Source organism: Crinia signifera, chromosome 4 (assembly GCF_055691185.1).
Source record: "Crinia signifera chromosome 4, ASM5569118v1, whole genome shotgun sequence".
Taxonomy (NCBI): Eukaryota; Metazoa; Chordata; class Amphibia; order Anura; family Myobatrachidae; genus Crinia; species Crinia signifera.
In genome coordinates, this window is record NC_139220.1 from 5623553 (window position 1) to 5644432 (window position 20880).

The 20880-nt window shown below is 48.4% G+C and overlaps 1 protein-coding gene across 2 annotated transcripts in view; it reads right to left on the reverse strand.

Annotated features, from left to right (window-relative positions):
* Positions 1-18586, reverse strand: part of LOC146073579 (branched-chain-amino-acid aminotransferase, cytosolic-like) — a 71762-nt gene extending 53176 nt beyond the window's left edge. Inside the window, exon 1 of one of the 2 annotated variants that reach the window (XM_083180820.1) lies at positions 18461-18586. In XM_083180820.1, coding sequence (XP_083036946.1) covers positions 18461-18466 — 6 coding nt within the window. In that variant the 5' untranslated portion in view covers positions 18467-18586. Of the gene's footprint in view, positions 1-18318; positions 18340-18460 lie in introns of those variants that run through there. The other variant, XM_083180821.1, reaches the window with a different exon arrangement.
* Positions 18587-20880: the final 2294 nt, after the last annotated feature.

The following is a 20880-nucleotide window of genomic DNA, read 5'->3' on the forward strand; positions in this document are numbered from 1 at the left end:
GAGAGAGGGCCCTGCTCGTTACAGCTTACATTCTGCAGATGGAAAGATATATGTCCTATATAAAGTAATAGCTTAGCCCGCTCGAAGCAAAAGCTTCGAAAGCTAGTCTGCTACCTTGTGATTGTTTGTGTATGTGTGAGATAATCTGCACGTACAATAACAGGCTTTATGCCGACACAGCAGTTGCCTCAGTGACAGCGTTACACACACGGGGAAGGAAGCAGGTGTGACCAGGAAACGCTTCCGCCGGCTGATCTACCAGTTACTGCCAACACCAGAGATCTGCTGACGGCTGCTTACTGCTGACGCACTGTACGTCAATACGTGGCATGTATTATGTGTGATACATTGTAACTGTGCCCTGCTGGAGGCTTATTTTCAGCAACTCAGCAACCGAGTATCGGGCCTGGTTCAGGACTGATGGGTAAAACCATGTGTGCTGCAATGGTTATTACCTGATGACAGGGCTCTGCAAATTAGCAGCCCAGCGATCAGGTCTGAATGAACGTCAATCGCACCAAGGTCCTGATTCAGACTCACTGACTAAGCTGCGTTCTTGTTAATTATCAGAGTTAAGGCCCCCACCCACTAGTCAGATTTGGCCTGTTATCTTCAGATTCAGATGGATCTGACAGACCGATCTGCTCTCCCTCAGATCAGATGTGCGGCTGAGTCTCAGATCAGATGTGCGGCTGAGTCTCAGATTCATCTGACAACAAAATCACACATAATAGGAAAGAGATGTCTACAGGACACCTGGCATGTGCAAGTCCCCGACACTCGGGGTGAGGGGGTAACAACGCTATAAGGACACTGGGTCCAAGGGTTTGCAGGAGCTGCAGGACCCAGAGCAACAAAATGTGACCTTTACCCTCCAGTATTTGTTATTGGATATCGTCTCTTATCGCCCAAATCTACGCCCTCGTCACACGGCCACAGATTACAGGCGGAGATGACTCCATAACCTGAGACGTGGGATCAATGCCGACCAAAGTGCATGAATCTGCATGGGACACTTATTGTGCTAGGCTGGGTGTCCGGGCCCACATACATGTGCGTGATCATTAGATTGTAAGCTCCAGTGCGCAGGATGTGGATGAAGAATAAGTGGTCTTACATAATGTCTCATTCTTCCAAGGAAGATCCACACTGAGAGGCTGAAGAATGCAGGACGGAGGGGGGAGGAAGGCCCCAGGACAAGGGGGGTAGTAGTATCATATATCTCTGCAGAGTATAAAGCAGAACTTCTCCCTGCTGTAGAGGCCGAGAGAGGGCGTCTGGGGCTATACGAGAGGGGGCGCCTGGGGCTATACGAGAGAGGGTGTCTGGGGCTATACGAGAGAGGGCGTCTGGGGCTATACGAGAGGGGGTGTCTGGGGCTATACGAGAGAGAGCGTCTGGGGCTATACGAGAGGGGGCGCCTGGGGCTATACGAGAGAGGGCGTCTGGGGCTATACGAGAGGGCGTCTGGGGCTATACGAGAGGGGGTGTCTGGAGCTATACGAGAGGGGGTGCCAGGGGCTATACGAGAGGGGGTGCCAGGGGCTATACGAGAGAGGGCGTCTGGGACTATACGAGAGGGGGTGCCAGGGGCTATACGAGAGAGGGCGTCTGGGGCTATACGAGAGGGGGCGTCTGGGGCTATACGAGAGGGGGCGCCTGGGGCTATACGAGAGGGGGCGTCTGGGGCTATACGAGAGGGCATCTTGGGCTATACGAGAGGGGGTGCCAGGGGCTATACGAGAGAGGGCGTCTGGGACTATACGAGAGGGGGTGCCAGGGGCTATACGAGAGAGGGCGTCTGGGACTATACGAGAGGGGGTGCCAGGGGCTATACGAGAGAGGGCGTCTGGGGCTATACGAGAGAGGGCGTCTGGGGCTATACGAGAGGGGGTGCCAGGGGCTATACGAGAGAGGGCGTCTGGGGCTATACGAGAGAGGGCGTCTGGGGCTATACGAGAGGGGGTGTCTGGGGCTATACGAGAGGGGGTGTCTGGGGCTATACGAGAGGGGGTGCCAGGGGCTATACGAGAGAGGGCGTCTGGGGCTATACGAGAGGGGGTGCCAGGGGCTATACGAGAGAGGGCGTCTGGGGCTATACGAGAGGGGGTGTCTGGGGCTATACGAGAGGGGGTGCCAGGGGCTATACGAGAGAGGGCATCTGGGGCTATACGAGAGGGGGTGCCAGGGGCTATACGAGAGAGGGCGTCTGGGGCTACACAAGAGGGGGTGCCAGGGGCTATACGAGAGGGGGCGTCTGGGGCTATACGAGAGGGGGCGTCTGGGGATATACGAGAGGGGGCATCTGGGGCTATACGAGAGGGGGCATCTGGGGCTATACGAGAGGGGGCGTCTGGGGCTATACGAGAGGGGGCGTCTGAGGCTATACGAGAGGGGGCGTCTGGGGCTATACGAGAGGGGGCGTCTGGGGCTATACGAGAGGGAGCACCTGGGGCTATACGAGAGGGGGCGTCTGGGGCTATTCGAGAGGGGGCGTCTGGGGCTATACGAGAGGGGGCGTCTGGGGCTATTTGAGAGGGGGCGTCTGGGGCTGTACGGATTGGTGACAATCTGCTGCGGTGGCTGCATTATGTTAGTGCACCGTGCGGGAGGTGGTCACTGTTATCCTGCAACATACATGACAAACACTGCACCCGCCAGCAGAGACCGGCCCAATGAAGCGCCCATGGCCTTCGCAGCGGGGGGGGGGGGGGGGAACCCCCCTCCTGGTGGCAAGTGCATTAAATAATGACAACAATAGCACCAGTATATAATATCAGTAGAGCTGCCACCTCACCATGCAGTGTAAGGGACAGAGCAGAGCTGCTGCACATGCCCAGTGTACCAGCTTATTCCTTACCACATCCACTGTATGTGCGGATCTGAGCCCTTAAACATCACAATGGACCTGAGAGCAGCTGCCAGGAGGAAGAGACAGGAGCCTTACCATGAGGTGGGAGAATGTTAGCTTAGAAAGTGCAGAATGGTTCTATTATGATTGTCTTTATTCTGATATGTTTAACCTTTTCCTGACCACTATATATTTGATACGGCCTATATTATCCAGGCCTGGCCAACCTGTGGCCCTCCAGATGTTGTGAAACTACATGTCCAGCATGCACTGCCTCAGTTTTGCTCTTATGGAATGCTAAAACTGTGGCAAAGCATGCTGGGATGTGTAGTTTCACAACATCTGGAGAGCCACAGGTTGGCCAGCCTTTAATAGACCATCTGTACTGTTACATAGTAATACTCTATTCCATACCGTATCCAGTGTACAAAAAGACCAATATTTGGGGCTGTTACCACTCCCCCAGACTCCCGTACTTACTCCAATGTGCTGCAGAGTGGGGGATTTTGGATTATATTTAGAAACCCCCCTCTAAAAATCCTGTGTTTGCCACTGAGCGTGTCAGTGTAATTGGATCTACTGTCATCATGGATACATAACACCTGCAGTGCCTCGTGCCTCAGCGGCATCAGCAGGCTACAATGTATTATATATAGGAGGGGTCGCTGCAATCATTCCTGTAGACACAATAATTCCGTAGCTTCTCTATGGAATACCGCCGCCATTATTCTCACTGCGCAGTCGGTGTAAATATCTCGCCAGATACACGGCGTCGCAGGAGGCAGCTTCTAATAGTACAATAGTACACACGGCAACACCGGGACAGACACCAGCAGGCAGCCCATTATACAATGCTTCTGGGACTGCACATGCCCGTCTTTTATTATGCGCAGGTCCCCTTTGCGAATGGTTTTGGCAACTTGCGTAGTCGCCGAGCTGTTTGCAGTAATCGAGGGCGAGCCGGGGCGGATGACGGCGGGGATGAGGGTGGCCCTATGGGAACACTGGGAGTTCTCATGGGCACGTAGGTGGGATGATGTGTTCCGGGGGCGGGCGGCTGCATCAAGGGACAGCCGCCCACTGCGTCTTCATCCCGGTGCTCGCAAATAAAAATCAGTTTCCACTGACTGAAATTTGTGAAGCCGGGAGAAATGATACGATGGTCGGTCGACCATCGAAGATTTCTCCTGCAGCGGAGGCAGGCGAGGGCCGGGGACGTGTCTTCGTTACACATCTCCTCGCATGGTTTAATCGGCGATGGTGGTTATTATTCAGCAGAATAGCGGGGCAGCGTCACTGGCGCTCGGTATACTGCGAGATTAGAATCTGGGCAAATATATAAGGTGGAAGTGCTTTTTGGCCCGGTAATTATCCGTGTATAGCACGTGGCACTGTGCGACCACACCAGCGTGGTCAGGGGGTCTTTTAATAGTACTGGCGGATTGTCCCAGGCTGGGATGGGCAGTGACAGCTGAATGCCAAGTAACAGAAACCTTAAGGTCAAACACAACTGAACATCACAGAGCGACAGCGGCAAAGAGGTTGTCTCCACCCCCCCCCACCCCCCCTCCCCAGCTACAGAATGGTCAGGTCAGTGCCCTTCATCCAGGTGTCCGTATCACAGAACCCCCCCACCACCACCACTCCCCAGCTACAGAATGGTCAGGTCAGTGCCCTTCATCCAGGTGTCCGTATAACAGAACCCCCCCCCCCACCCCTCCGCAGCTACAGCATGGTAAGGTCAGTGCCCTTCATCCAGGTGTCCGTATAACAGAACCCCCCCCCCCCACCACCCCTCCGCAGCTACAGAATGGTCAGGTCAGTGCCCTTCATCCAGGTGTCCGTATAACAGAACCCCCCCACCCCTCCGCAGCTACAGAATGGTCAGGTCAGTGCTCTTCATCCGGGTGTTCGTATCACAGAACCCCCCCTCACCCCTCCCCAGCTACAGAATGGTCAGGTCAGTGCTCTTCATCCGGGTGTTCGTATCACAGAACCCCCCCTCACCCCTCCCCAGCTACAGAATGGTCAGGTCAGTGCTCTTCATCCAGGTGTCTGTATCACAGAACCCCCCCCTCACCCCTCCCCAGCTACAGAATGGTCAGGTCAGTGCTCTTCATCCAGGTGTCTGTATCACAGAACCCCCCCCCCCTCACCCCTCCCCAGCTACAGAATGGTCAGGTCAGTGCTCTTCATCCAGGTGTCTGTATCCCAGAACCCCCCCCCCCCCTCCCCAGCTACAGAATGGTCAGGTCAGTGCTCTTCATCCGGGTGTTCGTATCACAGAACCCCCCCTCACCCCTCCCCAGCTACAGAATGGTCAGGTCAGTGCTCTTCATCCGGGTGTTCGTATCACAGAACCCCCCCTCACCCCTCCCCAGCTACAGAATGGTCAGGTCAGTGCTCTTCATCCAGGTGTCTGTATCACAGAACCCCCCCCCTCACCCCTCCCCAGCTACAGAATGGTCAGGTCAGTGCTCTTCATCCAGGTGTCTGTATCACAGAACCCCCCCTCACCCCTCCCCAGCTACAGAATGGTCAGGTCAGTGCTCTTCATCCAGGTGTCTGTATCACAGAACCCCCCCCTCACCCCTCCCCAGCTACAGAATGGTCAGGTCAGTGCTCTTCATCCAGGTGTCTGTATCCCAGAACCCCCCCCCCTCCCCAGCTACAGAATGGTCAGGTCAGTGCTCTTCATCCGGGTGTTCGTATCACAGAACCCCCCCCCCCCACCCCTCCCCAGCTACAGAATGGTCAGGTCAGTGCTCTTCATCCGGGTGTACGTATCACAGAACCCCCCCTCACCCCTCCCCAGCTACAGAATGGTCAGGTCAGTGCTCTTCATCCAGGTGTCTGTATCACAGAACCCCCCCCTCACCCCTCCCCAGCTACAGAATGGTCAGGTCAGTGCTCTTCATCCAGGTGTCTGTATCCCAGAACCCCCCCCCCCCCCCCCTCGCCACATGAATTATAGGATCAGTGCCCTTCATACAGAACTCCGTATCACAAGAACGTGCAGGACCTTGTCGCACCCCCCCCCCCTCCCCCCGTGCACATTCCCAGATCTCCTCCACCAATCACAGAGCTGCGCCCAGGAGCACTCCTCTGTGTCTAGGGCTGGACCATAATAAATCAGTAGGGGAGCTGCAGATCTCCCCCCCCCCCCCACACACACACAGACCATGAGGCTGCCAGACATCTGCATGGATTTTACTCTGCCTTCACCAGTGGGTCTGTGCCTCACAGCAGGTCATGTTTTCCAGGTCACCCAGCAGGTGCGCTGTGTATCCCCAACTGTCACATCTACACATCCAGAATTTGAGCTAGCAAACATGGACTGTGGGGGTCCTGAGGACTGAGAACCTCTCTCTTACTCGATATGTCGCAGACCTCAGCCCCTCTATTGTCACATCAGGTCACTATCGCTGGGGCGGACATCTCGCCCGTATCGGGCTCACGCCTACATGGAACGCAAGCAATCCGCATAGTAGTAGCGCAAGAGATTACGGTGGAACCTCGCTGCTCATTGAATCAGCACCAATGACTGCAGAACAAGAGAAGTGACACTGTGCATTTCTCATAAACAAAACACAATCCACCCAGCGTCAGTAAATAAAGTAATATACATTTATTGGGATCTGCACCCAGCATCAAGGCCAAGAGAAGTGATACTGTGCATGTGTTAGTATGTACAGAATAGGAACATGTATTAAGAACTCCAAGTAAACACTGTGCATTAGTATACAGCAGTGTTTTTCAACCACTGTGCCGTGGCACACTAGTGTGCCTTGAGCTGTTCTCAAGTGTGCCTCCAAATCTAGAGATGTCCAAACCAATATACAGCCACCACCAGTTTAAGTGTTATTTACTGGTCTCTTCTTTTCATTTAAAGGGCCAATGTATTTCATTTACCTGTGGGGACCAGTGTGATTGTTTTTTATATGGGGGACAATAGGTTGTTTTTTTTCCTGTGGGGGCCAATGTGTTTTGCCCTGTGGGGATCTCATGGTGTGCCTTGGCAATTTTAAAATCTTATTTAGTGTGCCACAAGGTAAAAAGGTTGAAAATCACTGGTATACAAGAATGGGGTGAGAACCAGTACTGTGTATTACATGGGGAGAAGTAGTACTGTGTGTTATTATATAGATATAGGGTGAGAACCAGTACTGTGTATTACACAGGGAGAAGTAGTACTGTGTGTTACTATATAGATATAGGGTGACAACCAGTACTGTGTATTACATGGGGAGAAGTAGTACTGTGTGTTAGTATATAGGGATAGGGTGAGAACCAGTACTGTGTATTACATGGGGAGAAGTAGTACTGTGTGTTAGTATATTGGAATGGGGTGAGAACCAGTACTGTGTATTACATGGGGAGAAGTAGTACTATGTGTAAGTATATAGATATAGGGTGAGAACCAGTACTGTGTATTACATGGGGAGAAGTAGTACTGTGTGTTAGTATATAGGAATGGGGTGAGAACCATTACTGTGTATTACATAGGGAGAAGTAGTACTGTGTGTTAGTATATAGGAATGGGGTGAGAACCAGTACTGTGTATTACATGGGGATAAGTGGTACTGTGTGTTAGTATACAGGAATGGGGTGAGAACCAGTACTGTGTAATACATGGGGAGAAGTGGTACTGTGTGTTAGTATATAGGGATAGGGTGAGAACCATTACTGTGTATTACATGGGGAGAAGTGGTACTGTGTGTTAGTATATAGGATTGGGGTGAGAACCAGTACTGTGTATTACATGGGGAGAAGTAGTACTGTGTGTTAGTATATAGATATAGTGTGAGAACCAGCACTGTGTATTACATGGGGAGAAGTAGTACTGTGTAATACATGGGGAGAAGTAGTACTGTGTGTTAGTATATAGGGATAGGGTGAGAACCAGTACTGTGTATTACATGGGGAGAAGTAGTACTGTGTGTTAGTATATAGGAATGGGGTGAGAACCATTACGGTGTATTATATGGGGAATAGTAGTACTGTGTGTTAGTATATAGGGATAGGGTGAGAACCAGTACTGTGTATTACAGTACATGGGGAGAAGTAGTACTGTGTGTTAGTATATAGGAATAGGGTGAGAACCAGTACTGTGTATTACATGGGGAGAAGTAGTACTGTGTGTTAGTATATAGATATAGGGTGAGAACCAGTACTGTGTATTACATGGGGAGAAGTAGTACTGTGTATTACATGGGGAGAAGTAGTACTGTGTATTACATGGGGAGAAGTAGTACTATGTGCTAGTGTATAGGAATGGGGTGAGAACCAGTACTGTGTATTACATGGGGAGAAGTAGTACTGTGTATTACATGGGGAGAAGTAGTACTGTGTATTACATGGGGAGAAGTAGTACTGTGTGTTAGAGTATAGGAATGGGGTGAGAACCATTACTGTGTATTACATAGGGAGAAGTAGTACTGTGTGTTAGTATATAGGAATGGGGTGAGAACCAGTACTGTGTATTACATGGGGATAAGTGGTACTGTGTGTTAGTATACAGGAATGGGGTGAGAACCAGTACTGTGTAATACATGGGGAGAAGTGGTACTGTGTGTTAGTATATAGGGATAGGGTGAGAACCATTACTGTGTATTACATGGGGAGAAGTGGTACTGTGTGTTAGTATATAGGATTGGGGTGAGAACCAGTACTGTGTATTACATGGGGAGAAGTAGTACTGTGTGTTAGTATATAGATATAGTGTGAGAACCAGCACTGTGTATTACATGGGGAGAAGTAGTACTGTGTAATACATGGGGAGAAGTAGTACTGTGTGTTAGTATATAGGGATAGGGTGAGAACCAGTACTGTGTATTACATGGGGAGAAGTAGTACTGTGTGTTAGTATATAGGAATGGGGTGAGAACCAGTACTGTGTATTACATGGGGAGAAGTAGTACTGTGTGTTAGTATATAGGAATGGGGTGAGAACCATTACGGTGTATTATATGGGGAGAAGTAGTACTGTGTGTTAGTATATAGGGATAGGGTGAGAACCAGTACTGTGTATTACATGGGGAGAAGTAGTACTGTGTGTTAGTATATAGGAATAGGGTGAGAACCAGTACTGTGTATTACATGGGGAGAAGTAGTACTGTGTGTTAGTATATAGATATAGGGTGAGAACCAGTACTGTGTATTACATGGGGAGAAGTAGTACTGTGTATTACATGGGGAGAAGTAGTACTGTGTATTACATGGGGAGAAGTAGTACTATGTGCTAGTGTATAGGAATGGGGTGAGAACCAGTACTGTGTATTACATGGGGAGAAGTAGTACTGTGTATTACATGGGGAGAAGTAGTACTGTGTATTACATGGGGAGAAGTAGTACTGTGTGTTAGAGTATAGGAATGGGGTGAGAACCATTACTGTGTATTACACAGGACAGGTAGAAGTAGTACTGTGCATCCATCACACGCACACTGAGATATTCTGCAGAAGAGCAGGCTATTGCACATATTGCGGCTGCAGAGAATCACTCCCCCCAGGCGAGGATGATGATTGGACACTGCAGGAACTGACAGAGTCACTAGTACAATTGCCAGATGTTCAGCAGATCTGCCAGATGGATTATTCTACATCAGTCTTATAAGCAGAGAGGGCATGTACCCCCCCAGATATAGCCGCTGCCGTATCCCTCCTATGTGACGCTACCTGACCCTGCAGCGACGCATCCCCTGCCCTATCTGTCACTGCCACTGTGCCACCCAGCCCTGGCCTCTGTATAGGGCCCCTTACCACCCATCACTGGATGTATCATGTGCAGAGAGTTAGATTTGGAAGGGGCGTGTCCTGGCTGGAATACACACTGCGGTGTGAGAATACAGGCGCCAAGCATGTGTGTGTGATTATCCTGCGTGCACAATACATGTATGTGTGTGATTATCCTGCGTGCACAATACATGTATGTGTGTGATTATCCTGCGTGCACAATACATGTATGTGTGTGATTATCCTGCGTGCACAATACATGTGTGTGTGTGATTATCCTGCGTGCACAATACATGTGTGTGATTATCCTGCGTGCACAATAAATGTATGTGTGTGATTATCCTGCGTGCACAATACATGTATGTGTGTGATTATCCTGCGTGCACAATACATGTATGTGTGTGATTATCCTGCGTGCACAATACATGTATGTGTGTGATTATCCTGCGTGCACAATACATGTATGTGTGTGATTATCCTGCGTGCACAATACATGTATGTGTGTGATTATCCTGCGTGCACAATACATGTGTGTGTGTGATTATCCTGCGTGCACAATACATGTATGTGTGTGATTATCCTGCGTGCACAATACATGTATGTGTGTGATTATCCTGCGTGCACAATACATGTATGTGTGTGATTATCCTGCGTGCACAATACATGTATGTGTGTGATTATCCTGCGTGCACAATACATGTGTGTGTGTGATTATCCTGCGTGCACAATACATGTGTGTGTGTGATTATACTGCGTGCACAATACATGTGTGTGTGTGATTATCCTGTGTGCACAATACATGTGTGTGATTATCCTGCGTGCACAATAAATGTATGTGTGTGTGATTATCCTGCGTGCACAATACATGTATGTGTGTGATTATCCTGCGTGCACAATACATGTATGTGTGTGATTATCCTGCGTGCACAATACATGTATGTGTGTGATTATCCTGCGTGCACAATACATGTATGTGTGTGATTATCCTGTGTGCACAATACATGTGTGTGTGTGTGATTATCCTGCGTGCACAATACATGTATGTGTGTGATTATCCTGCGTGCACAATACATGTATGTGTGTGATTATCCTGCGTGCACAATACATGTGTGTGTGTGATTATCCTGCATGCACAATACATGTGTGTGTGTGATTATCCTGTGTGCACAATACATGTATGTGTGTGATTTTCCTGCGTGCACAATACATGTATGTGTGTGATTTTCCTGTGTGCACAATACATGTGTGTGTGTGATTATCCTGCGTGCACAATACATGTGTGTGTGTGTGATTATCCTGCGTGCACAATACATGTGTGTGATTATCCTGCGTGCACAATACATGTGTGTATGTGATTATCCTGCATGCACAATACATGTGTGTGTGTGATTATCCTGCGTGTACAATACATGTGTGTGTGATTATCCTGCGTGCACAATACATGTGTGTGTGTGTGATTATCCTGCGTGCACAATACATGTGTGTGTGTGTGTGATTATCCTGCGTGCACAATACACGTGTGTGTGTGATTATCCTGCGTGCACAACACATGTGTGTGTGTGATTATCCTGCGTGCACAATACACGTGTGTGTGTGATTATCCTGCGTGCACAATACATGTATGTGTGTGATTATCCTGCGTGCACAATACATGTATGTGTGTGATTATCCTGCGTGCACAATACATGTGTGTGTGATTATCCTGTGTGCACAATACATGTATGTGTGTGATTATCCTGCGTGCACAATACATGTATGTGTGTGATTATCCTGCGTGCACAATACATGTGTGTGTGTGATTATCCTGCATGCACAATACATGTATGTGTGTGATTATCCTGCATGCACAATACATGTGTGCGTGTGATTATCCTGCGTGCACAATACATGTGTGTGTGTGATTATCCTGCACACACAATACATGTGTGTGTGTGTGTGTGTGTGATTATCCTGCATACACAATACATACGTGTGTGTGTGATTATCCTGCGTGTACAATACATGTGTGTGTGATTATCCTGCGTGCACAATACATGTGTGTGTGTGTGATTATCCTGCGTGCACAATACATGTGTGTGTGTGATTATCCTGCGTGCACAATACACGTGTGTGTGTGATTATCCTGCGTGCACAATACATGTGTGTGTGTGATTATCCTGCGTGCACAATACACGTGTGTGTGTGATTATCCTGCGTGCACAATACATGTATGTGTGTGATTATCCTGCGTGCACAATACATGTGTGTGTGATTGTCCTGTGTGCACAATACATGTATGTGTGTGATTATCCTGCGTGCACAATACATGTATGTGTGTGATTATCCTGCGAGCACAATACATGTGTGTGTGTGATTATCCTGCATGCACAATACATGTATGTGTGTGATTATCCTGCATGCACAATACATGTGTGCGTGTGATTATCCTGCGTGCACAATACATGTGTGTGTGTGATTATCCTGCATACACAATACATGTGTGTGTGTGTGTGTGTGATTATCCTGCATACACAATACATGTGTGTGTGTGATTATCCTGCGTGCACAATACATGTGTGTATGTGATTATCCTGCATACACAATACATGTGTGTGTGTGTGTGTGATTATCCTGCATACACAATACATGTGTGTGTGATTATCCTGCGTGCACAATACATGTATGTGTGTGATTATCCTGTGTGCACAATACATGTATGTGTGTGATTATCCTGCGTGCACAATACATGTATGTGTGTGATTATCCTGCGTGCACAATACATGTATTTGTGTGATTATCCTGCGTGCACAATACATGTGTGTGTGATTATCCTGCGTGCACAATACATGTATGTGTGTGATTATCCTGCGTGCACAATACATGTGTTGTGTGTGATTATCCTGCGTGCACAATACATGTATGTGTGTGATTATCCTGCGTGCACAATACATGTGTGCGTGTGATTATCCTGCGTGCACAATACATGTGTGCGTGTGATTATCCTGCGTGCACAATACATGTGTGCGTGTGATTATCCTGCGTGCACAATACATGTGTGCGTGTGATTATCCTGCGTGCACAATACATGTGTGCGTGTGATTATCCTGTGTGCACAATACATGTGTGTGTGTGATTATCCTGCGTGCACAATACATGTATGTGTGTGATTATCCTGCGTGCACAATACATGTGTGTGTGTGATTATCCTGCATGCACAATACATGTGTGTGTGTGATTATCCTGCGTGCACAATACATGTATGTGTGTGATTATCCTGCGTGCACAATACATGTGTGCGTGTGATTATCCTGCGTGCACAATACATGTGTGTGTGTGTGTGTGATTATCCTGCATGCACAATACATGTGTGTGTGTGATTATCCTGCATGCACAATACATGTGTGTGTGTGATTATCCTGCATGCACAACACATGTGTGTGTGTGATTATCCTGCATGCACAATACATGTGTGTGTGTGATTATCCTGCGTGCACAATACATGTATGTGTGTGATTATCCTGCGTGCACAATACATGTATGTGTGTGATTTTCCTGCGTGCACAATACATGTATGTGTGTGATTTTCCTGCGTGCACAATACATGTGTGTGTGATTATCCTGCGTGCACAATACATGTGTGCGTGTGATTATCCTGCGTGCACAATACATGTATGTGTGTGATTATCCTGCGTGCACAATACATGTATGTGTGTGATTATCCTGCGTGCACAATACATGTGTGTGTGATTATCCTGCGTGCACAATACATGTATGTGTGTGATTATCCTGCGTGCACAATACATGTATGTGTGTGATTATCCTGCGTGCACAATACATGTATGTGTGTGATTTTCCTGCGTGCACAATACATGTGTGTGTGTGATTATCCTGCGTGCACAATACATGTGTGCGTGTGATTATCCTGCGTGCACAATACATGTATGTGTGTGATTATCCTGCGTGCACAATACATGTATGTGTGTGATTATCCTGCGTGCACAATACATGTGTGTGTGATTATCCTGTGTGCACAATACATGTATGTGTGTGATTATCCTGCGTGCACAATACATGTATGTGTGTGATTATCCTGCGTGCACAATAAATGTATGTGTGTGATTATCCTGCGTGCACAATACATGTATGTGTGTGATTATCCTGCGTGCACAATACATGTATGTGTGTGATTATCCTGCGTGCACAATACATGTATGTGTGTGATTTTCCTGCGTGCACAATACATCTATGTGTGTGATTTTCCTGTGTGCACAATACATGTGTGTGTGTGATTATCCTGCGTGCACAATACATGTGTGTGTGTGATTATCCTGCGTGCACAATACATGTGTGTGATTATCCTGCGTGCACAATACATGTGTGTATGTGATTATCCTGCATGCACAATACATGTGTGTGTGTGATTATCCTGCGTGTACAATACATGTGTGTGTGATTATCCTGCGTGCACAATACATGTGTGTGTGTGTGTGTGTGTGATTATCCTGCGTGCACAATACATGTGTGTGTGTGTGATTATCCTGCGTGCACAATACACGTGTGTGTGTGATTATCCTGCGTGCACAATACATGTGTGTGTGTGATTATCCTGCGTGCACAATACACGTGTGTGTGTGATTATCCTGCGTGCACAATACATGTATGTGTGTGATTATCCTGCGTGCACAATACATGTATGTTGTGTGATTATCCTGCGTGCACAATACATGTGTGTGTGATTATCCTGTGTGCACAATACATGTATGTGTGTGATTATCCTGCGTGCACAATACATGTATGTGTGTGATTATCCTGCGTGCACAATACATGTGTGTGTGTGATTATCCTGCATGCACAATACATGTATGTGTGTGATTATCCTGCATGCACAATACATGTGTGCGTGTGATTATCCTGCGTGCACAATACATGTGTGTGTGTGATTATCCTGCACACACAATACATGTGTGTGTGTGTGTGTGATTATCCTGCATACACAATACATACATGTGTGTGTGTGATTATCCTGCGTGTACAATACATGTGTGTGTGATTATCCTGCGTGCACAATACATGTGTGTGTGTGATTATCCTGCGTGCACAATACATGTGTGTGTGTGATTATCCTGCGTGCACAATACACGTGTGTGTGTGATTATCCTGCGTGCACAATACATGTGTGTGTGTGATTATCCTGCGTGCACAATACACGTGTGTGTGTGTGATTATCCTGCGTGCACAATACATGTATGTGTGTGATTATCCTGCGTGCACAATACATGTGTGTGTGATTGTCCTGTGTGCACAATACATGTATGTGTGTGATTATCCTGCGTGCACAATACATGTATGTGTGTGATTATCCTGCGAGCACAATACATGTGTGTGTGTGATTATCCTGCATGCACAATACATGTATGTGTGTGATTATCCTGCATGCACAATACATGTGTGCGTGTGATTATCCTGCGTGCACAATACATGTGTGTGTGTGATTATCCTGCATACACAATACATGTGTGTGTGTGTGTGTGTGATTATCCTGCATACACAATACATGTGTGTGTGTGATTATCCTGCGTGCACAATACATGTGTGTATGTGATTATCCTGCATACACAATACATGTGTGTGTGTGTGTGATTATCCTGCATACACAATACATGTGTGTGTGATTATCCTGCGTGCACAATACATGTATGTGTGTGATTATCCTGTGTGCACAATACATGTATGTGTGTGATTATCCTGCGTGCACAAAACATGTATGTGTGTGATTATCCTGCGTGCACAATACATGTATTTGTGTGATTATCCTGCGTGCACAATACATGTGTGTGTGATTATCCTGCGTGCACAATACATGTATGTGTGTGATTATCCTGCGTGCACAATACATGTGTGTGTGTGATTATCCTGCGTGCACAATACATGTATGTGTGTGATTATCCTGCGTGCACAATACATGTGTGCGTGTGATTATCCTGCGTGCACAATACATGTGTGCGTGTGATTATCCTGCGTGCACAATACATGTGTGCGTGTGATTATCCTGCGTGCACAATACATGTGTGCGTGTGATTATCCTGCGTGCACAATACATGTGTGCGTGTGATTATCCTGCGTGCACAATACATGTGTGCGTGTGATTATCCTGTGTGCACAATACATGTGTGTGTGTGATTATCCTGCGTGCACAATACATGTATGTGTGTGATTATCCTGCGTGCACAATACATGTGTGTGTGTGATTATCCTGCATGCACAATACATGTGTGTGTGTGATTATCCTGCGTGCACAATACATGTATGTGTGTGATTATCCTGCGTGCACAATACATGTGTGCGTGTGATTATCCTGCGTGCACAATACATGTGTGTGTGTGTGTGTGTGTGATTATCCTGCATGCACAATACATGTGTGTGTGTGATTATCCTGCATGCACAATACATGTGTGTGTGTGATTATCCTGCATGCACAACACATGTGTGTGTGTGATTATCCTGCATGCACAATACATGTGTGTGTGTGATTATCCTGCGTGCACAATACATGTATGTGTGTGATTATGTATGTGTGTGATCCACCATGATATGTGTGGATTTTCCTGCGTGCACAATACATGTATGTGTGTGATTTTCCTGCGTGCACAATACATGTGTGTGTGATTATCCTGCGTGCACAATACATGTGTGTGTGATTATCCTGCGTGCACAATACATGTATGTGTGTGATTATCCTGCGTGCACAATACATGTATGTGTGTGATTATCCTGCGTGCACAATACATGTGTGTGTGATTATCCTGCGTGCACAATACATGTATGTGTGTGATTATCCTGCGTGCACAATACATGTATGTGTGTGATTATCCTGCGTGCACAATACATGTATGTGTGTGATTTTCCTGCGTGCACAATACATGTGTGTGTGTGATTATCCTGCGTGCACAATACATGTGTGCGTGTGATTATCCTGCGTGCACAATACATGTATGTGTGTGATTATCCTGCGTGCACAATACATGTATGTGTGTGATTATCCTGCGTGCACAATACATGTGTGTGTGATTATCCTGTGTGCACAATACATGTATGTGTGTGATTATCCTGCGTGCACAATACATGTATGTGTGTGATTATCCTGCGTGCACAATAAATGTATGTGTGTGATTATCCTGCGTGCACAATACATGTATGTGTGTGATTATCCTGCGTGCACAATACATGTATGTGTGTGATTATCCTGCGTGCACAATACATGTATGTGTGTGATTTTCCTGCGTGCACAATACATGTATGTGTGTGATTTTTCTGTTGTGCACAATACATGTGTGTGTGTGATTATCCTGCGTGCACAATACATGTGTGCGTGTGATTATCCTGCGTGCACTCCACAAACTGACAGCATGTGGAGGGTATATAGCAGCACTGGCAGCGTGTGGAGGGTATATAGTAGCACTGGCAGCATATTGGGTATATAGCAGCACTGGCAGCATATGGGGGTATATAGCAGCACTGGCAGCATATTGGGTATATAGTAGCACAGGCAGCGTGTGCAGGGTATATAGCAGCACTGGCAGCATGTGGAGGGTATATAGCAGCACTGGCAGCATGTTGGGTATATAGCAGCACTGGCAGCATATGGGGGTATATAGCAGCACTGGCAGCATATAGCAGCACTGGCAGCATATGGGGGTATATAGCAGCACTGGCAGCATATGGGGGTATATAGCAGCACTGGCAGCATATGGGGATATATAGCAGCGTGTGGAGGGTATATAGCAGCACTGGCAGCATATGGGGGTATATAGCAGCGTGTGGAGGGTATATAGCAGCACTGGCAGCATATGGGGGTATATAGCAGCGTGTGGAGGGTATATAGCAGCACTGGCAGTATGTGGAGGGTATATAGCAGCACTGGCAGCATGTGGAGGGTATATAGCAGCACTGGCAGCATGTGGAGGGTATATAGCAGCACTGGCAGCATGTGGAGGGTATATAGCAGCACTGGCAGCATGTGGAGGGTATATAGCAGCATGTGGGGATATATAGCAGTAGTGGAATGCATGTGAGGGTATATAGCAGCATGTGGGGTATATAGCAGCACTGACAGCATGTGGAGGGTATATAGCAGCGTGTGCAGGGTATATAGCAGTATGTGAGGGTATATAACAGCAGTGGCAGCGTGTGGGGGTATATAGCAGCACTGGCAGCGTGTGGGGATATATAGCAGCACTGACAACATGTGGAGGGTATGTAGCAGCGTGTTTGGGTATATAGCAGTATGTGGAGGGTATATAACAGCAGTGGCAGCGTGTGGAGGGTATATAGCAGAACTGACAGCATGTGGAGGGTATGTAGCAGCGTGTGTGGGTATATAGCAGTATGTGGAGGGTATATAACAGCAGTGGCAGCGTGTGGGGGTATATAGCAGCACTAACAGCATGTGGAGGGTATATAGCAGAACTGACAGCATGTGGAGGGTATGTAGCAGCGTGTGGGTATATAGCAGTATGTGGAGGGTATATAACAGCAGTGGCAGCATGTGGGGGTATATAGCAGTATGTGGGGGTATATAACAGCAGTGGCAGCATGTGGGGGTATATAGCAGTGTAGCCACTGGTTGCAGGCAGGGTGTGTGTTACCCCACGGTCCCGGTTACCTGTGTCCCCCCAGCACTTACCTCCATGTTGGAGGAGATCTCAGTGTACCCCTGGGTACCGGTTACCGGTGTCCCCCCAGCCCAGCACTTACCTCCATGCTGGAGGAGATCTCAGTGTACCCCTGGATACCGGTTACCGATGTCCCCCCAGCCCAGCACTTACCTCCATGCTGGAGGAGATCTCAGTGTACCCCTGGGTACCGGTTACCGATGTCCCCCCAGCCCAGCACTTACCTCCATGCTGGAGGAGATCTCAGTGTATCTCAGGACACGTTGCAGATTCCGGACGATGTGACTGAGAAAGAAATGAGATCTGTGAGCCCAGCAGCCGGGACTGTGACATCAGCTGGGGGTGTGATCAGCTGCGGGGCGAGGGAGCAATGTGCTGCTGCTGCTGCCTGGTGTGTGTACTGTATATTATCATCTCTATATATATATGTCTAGTGTCCGTGAGTCTCCGAAACACCGCCATCTGCTGGCAGCGAATGAAACTACAGCCCTTTCTCTCTCACACATGCACAAACACAGAGGCAATCACAAGGTAGCAGACTAGCTTTTAAAGCATTGGCTTCGAGCGGGGTTTATAGAATATACTGTGTGTGTGTGTGTGTGTGTTGTGCGTGTGTGTGTGGATAGATAGATAGATAGATAGATATGAGATAGATAGATAGATAGATAGATAGATAGATAGATATGAGATAGATAGATAGATAGATAGATAGATAGATAGATGAATAGATAGATATGAGATAGATAGATAGATAGATAGATAGATGAATAGATAGATAGATAGATAGATAGATAGATAGATAGAAATCCAATATCAAGTTAATAATCCGTCCGAATCACGGTGAGGACTGCAAATACTACTTTTCTGTATTCATTGCCAGGGGTTTCCTGCTTGTTGCCAGGGGGTTAAATTCTCGTTACCAGGGGTTACATCATACCTGACTACTTTTTTTCACTCCTCTCCACGAGAAGCCCGGAGAGGAGTGAAAGGGGGGCGGGACAAGGCTGACGTGACCAAGCCCCGCCCCCATGACAGTCAGCCGCATCAATCTGTGGATTGGGGGAGGTTCTAAAATGACGCGAAATAAAATCCCAGCGGACTGGAAATGCTGAATTTTATGCAGCGTGGAAGGGGGTGCGGGGGTGATGCAGGAGACTTGCACACCCACCCGGGGGACCGAGAGGGGGACACAATTTGTGGGAGCCTCCAGGCCATTCCGGGAGGGTAGGCAAATATGGGTTACATGCTTGTTGCCGGGGGGGGGGGGGGGGGGGGGTTTTTACAAGGTCATTGCCGGGAGGTTATATACTTTTTGCTATGGGGGTTACATGCTCATTGCCAGGGGACTTCAGGAATCCGCACTGGGTAGTGCTGGGCACGCTGTGCTCCCGACGGACGTTAGAGCTGCAGGAGCCCTCTAACATCTGTCTCTTTTAAGCCGGTGGTCATTTTTGGAGGGTTGCAGGGTCTGTATGTCGCTCTACACTTCTACACCCTCTGCCTCTCTCTATCACCCACTGTCTGCATCTTTCTATCACTCTCTGCCTCTCCCTGCCTCCCACTGCCTCTGCCTGTCCCTCTGTACCTCTCCCTGACTCCCACTTCCTCTGCCTGTCACTCTGTACCTCTCCCTGACTCCCACTGCCTCTGCATGTCACTCTCTGCCTCTCCCTGACTCCCACTGCCTCTGCCTGTCACTCTGTACCTCTCTCTGCCTTCCACTGCCTCCACCTGTTACTCTGTACTACTTCTTCCTGTCTCCCACTTCCTCTGCCCGTCACTCTGTACCTCTCCCTGACGCCCACTGCCTCTCCCTGTCACTCTGTACCTCTACCTGCCTCCCACTTCCTCTGCCCGTCACTCTGTACCTCTCCCTGACGCCCACTGCCTCTCCCTGTCACTCTGTACCTCTACCTGCCTCCCACTGCCTTTGCCTGTCACTCTGTACCTCCCCCTGACTCCCACTGCCTCTGCCTGTCACTCTGTACCTCTCCCTGACTCCCACTGCCTCCGCCTGTCACTCTGTACATCTCCCTGACTCCCACTGCCTCCGCCTGTCACTCTGTACCTCTCCCTGACTCCCACTGCCTCCGCCTGTCACTCTGTACCTTTCCCTGACTCCCACTGCCTCTGCCTGTCACTCTGTACCTCTTCCTGACTCCCACTGCCTCCGACTGTCACTCTGTACCTCTCCCTGACTCCCACTGCCTCTGCCTGTCACTCTGTACCTCTCCCTGACTCCCACTGCCTCTGCCTGTCCCTCTGTACCTCTCCCTGACTCCCACTGCCTCTGCATGTCACTCTCTGCCTCTCCCTGACTCCCACTGCCTCTGCCTGTCACTCTGTACCTCTCTCTGCCTTCCACTGCCTCCACCTGTTACTCTGTACTACTTCTACCTGTCTCCCACTTCTTCTGCCTGTCACTCTGTACCTCTCCCTGACGCCCACTGCCTCTCCCTGTCACTCTGTACCTCTACCTGCCTCCCACTGCCTTTGCCTGTCACTCTGTACCTCCCCTGACTCCCACTGCCTCTGCCTGTCACTCTGTACCTCTCCCTGACTCCCACTGCCTCCGCCTGTCACTCTGTACATCTCCCTGACTCCCACTGCCTCCGCCTGTCACTCTGTACCTCTCCCTGACTCC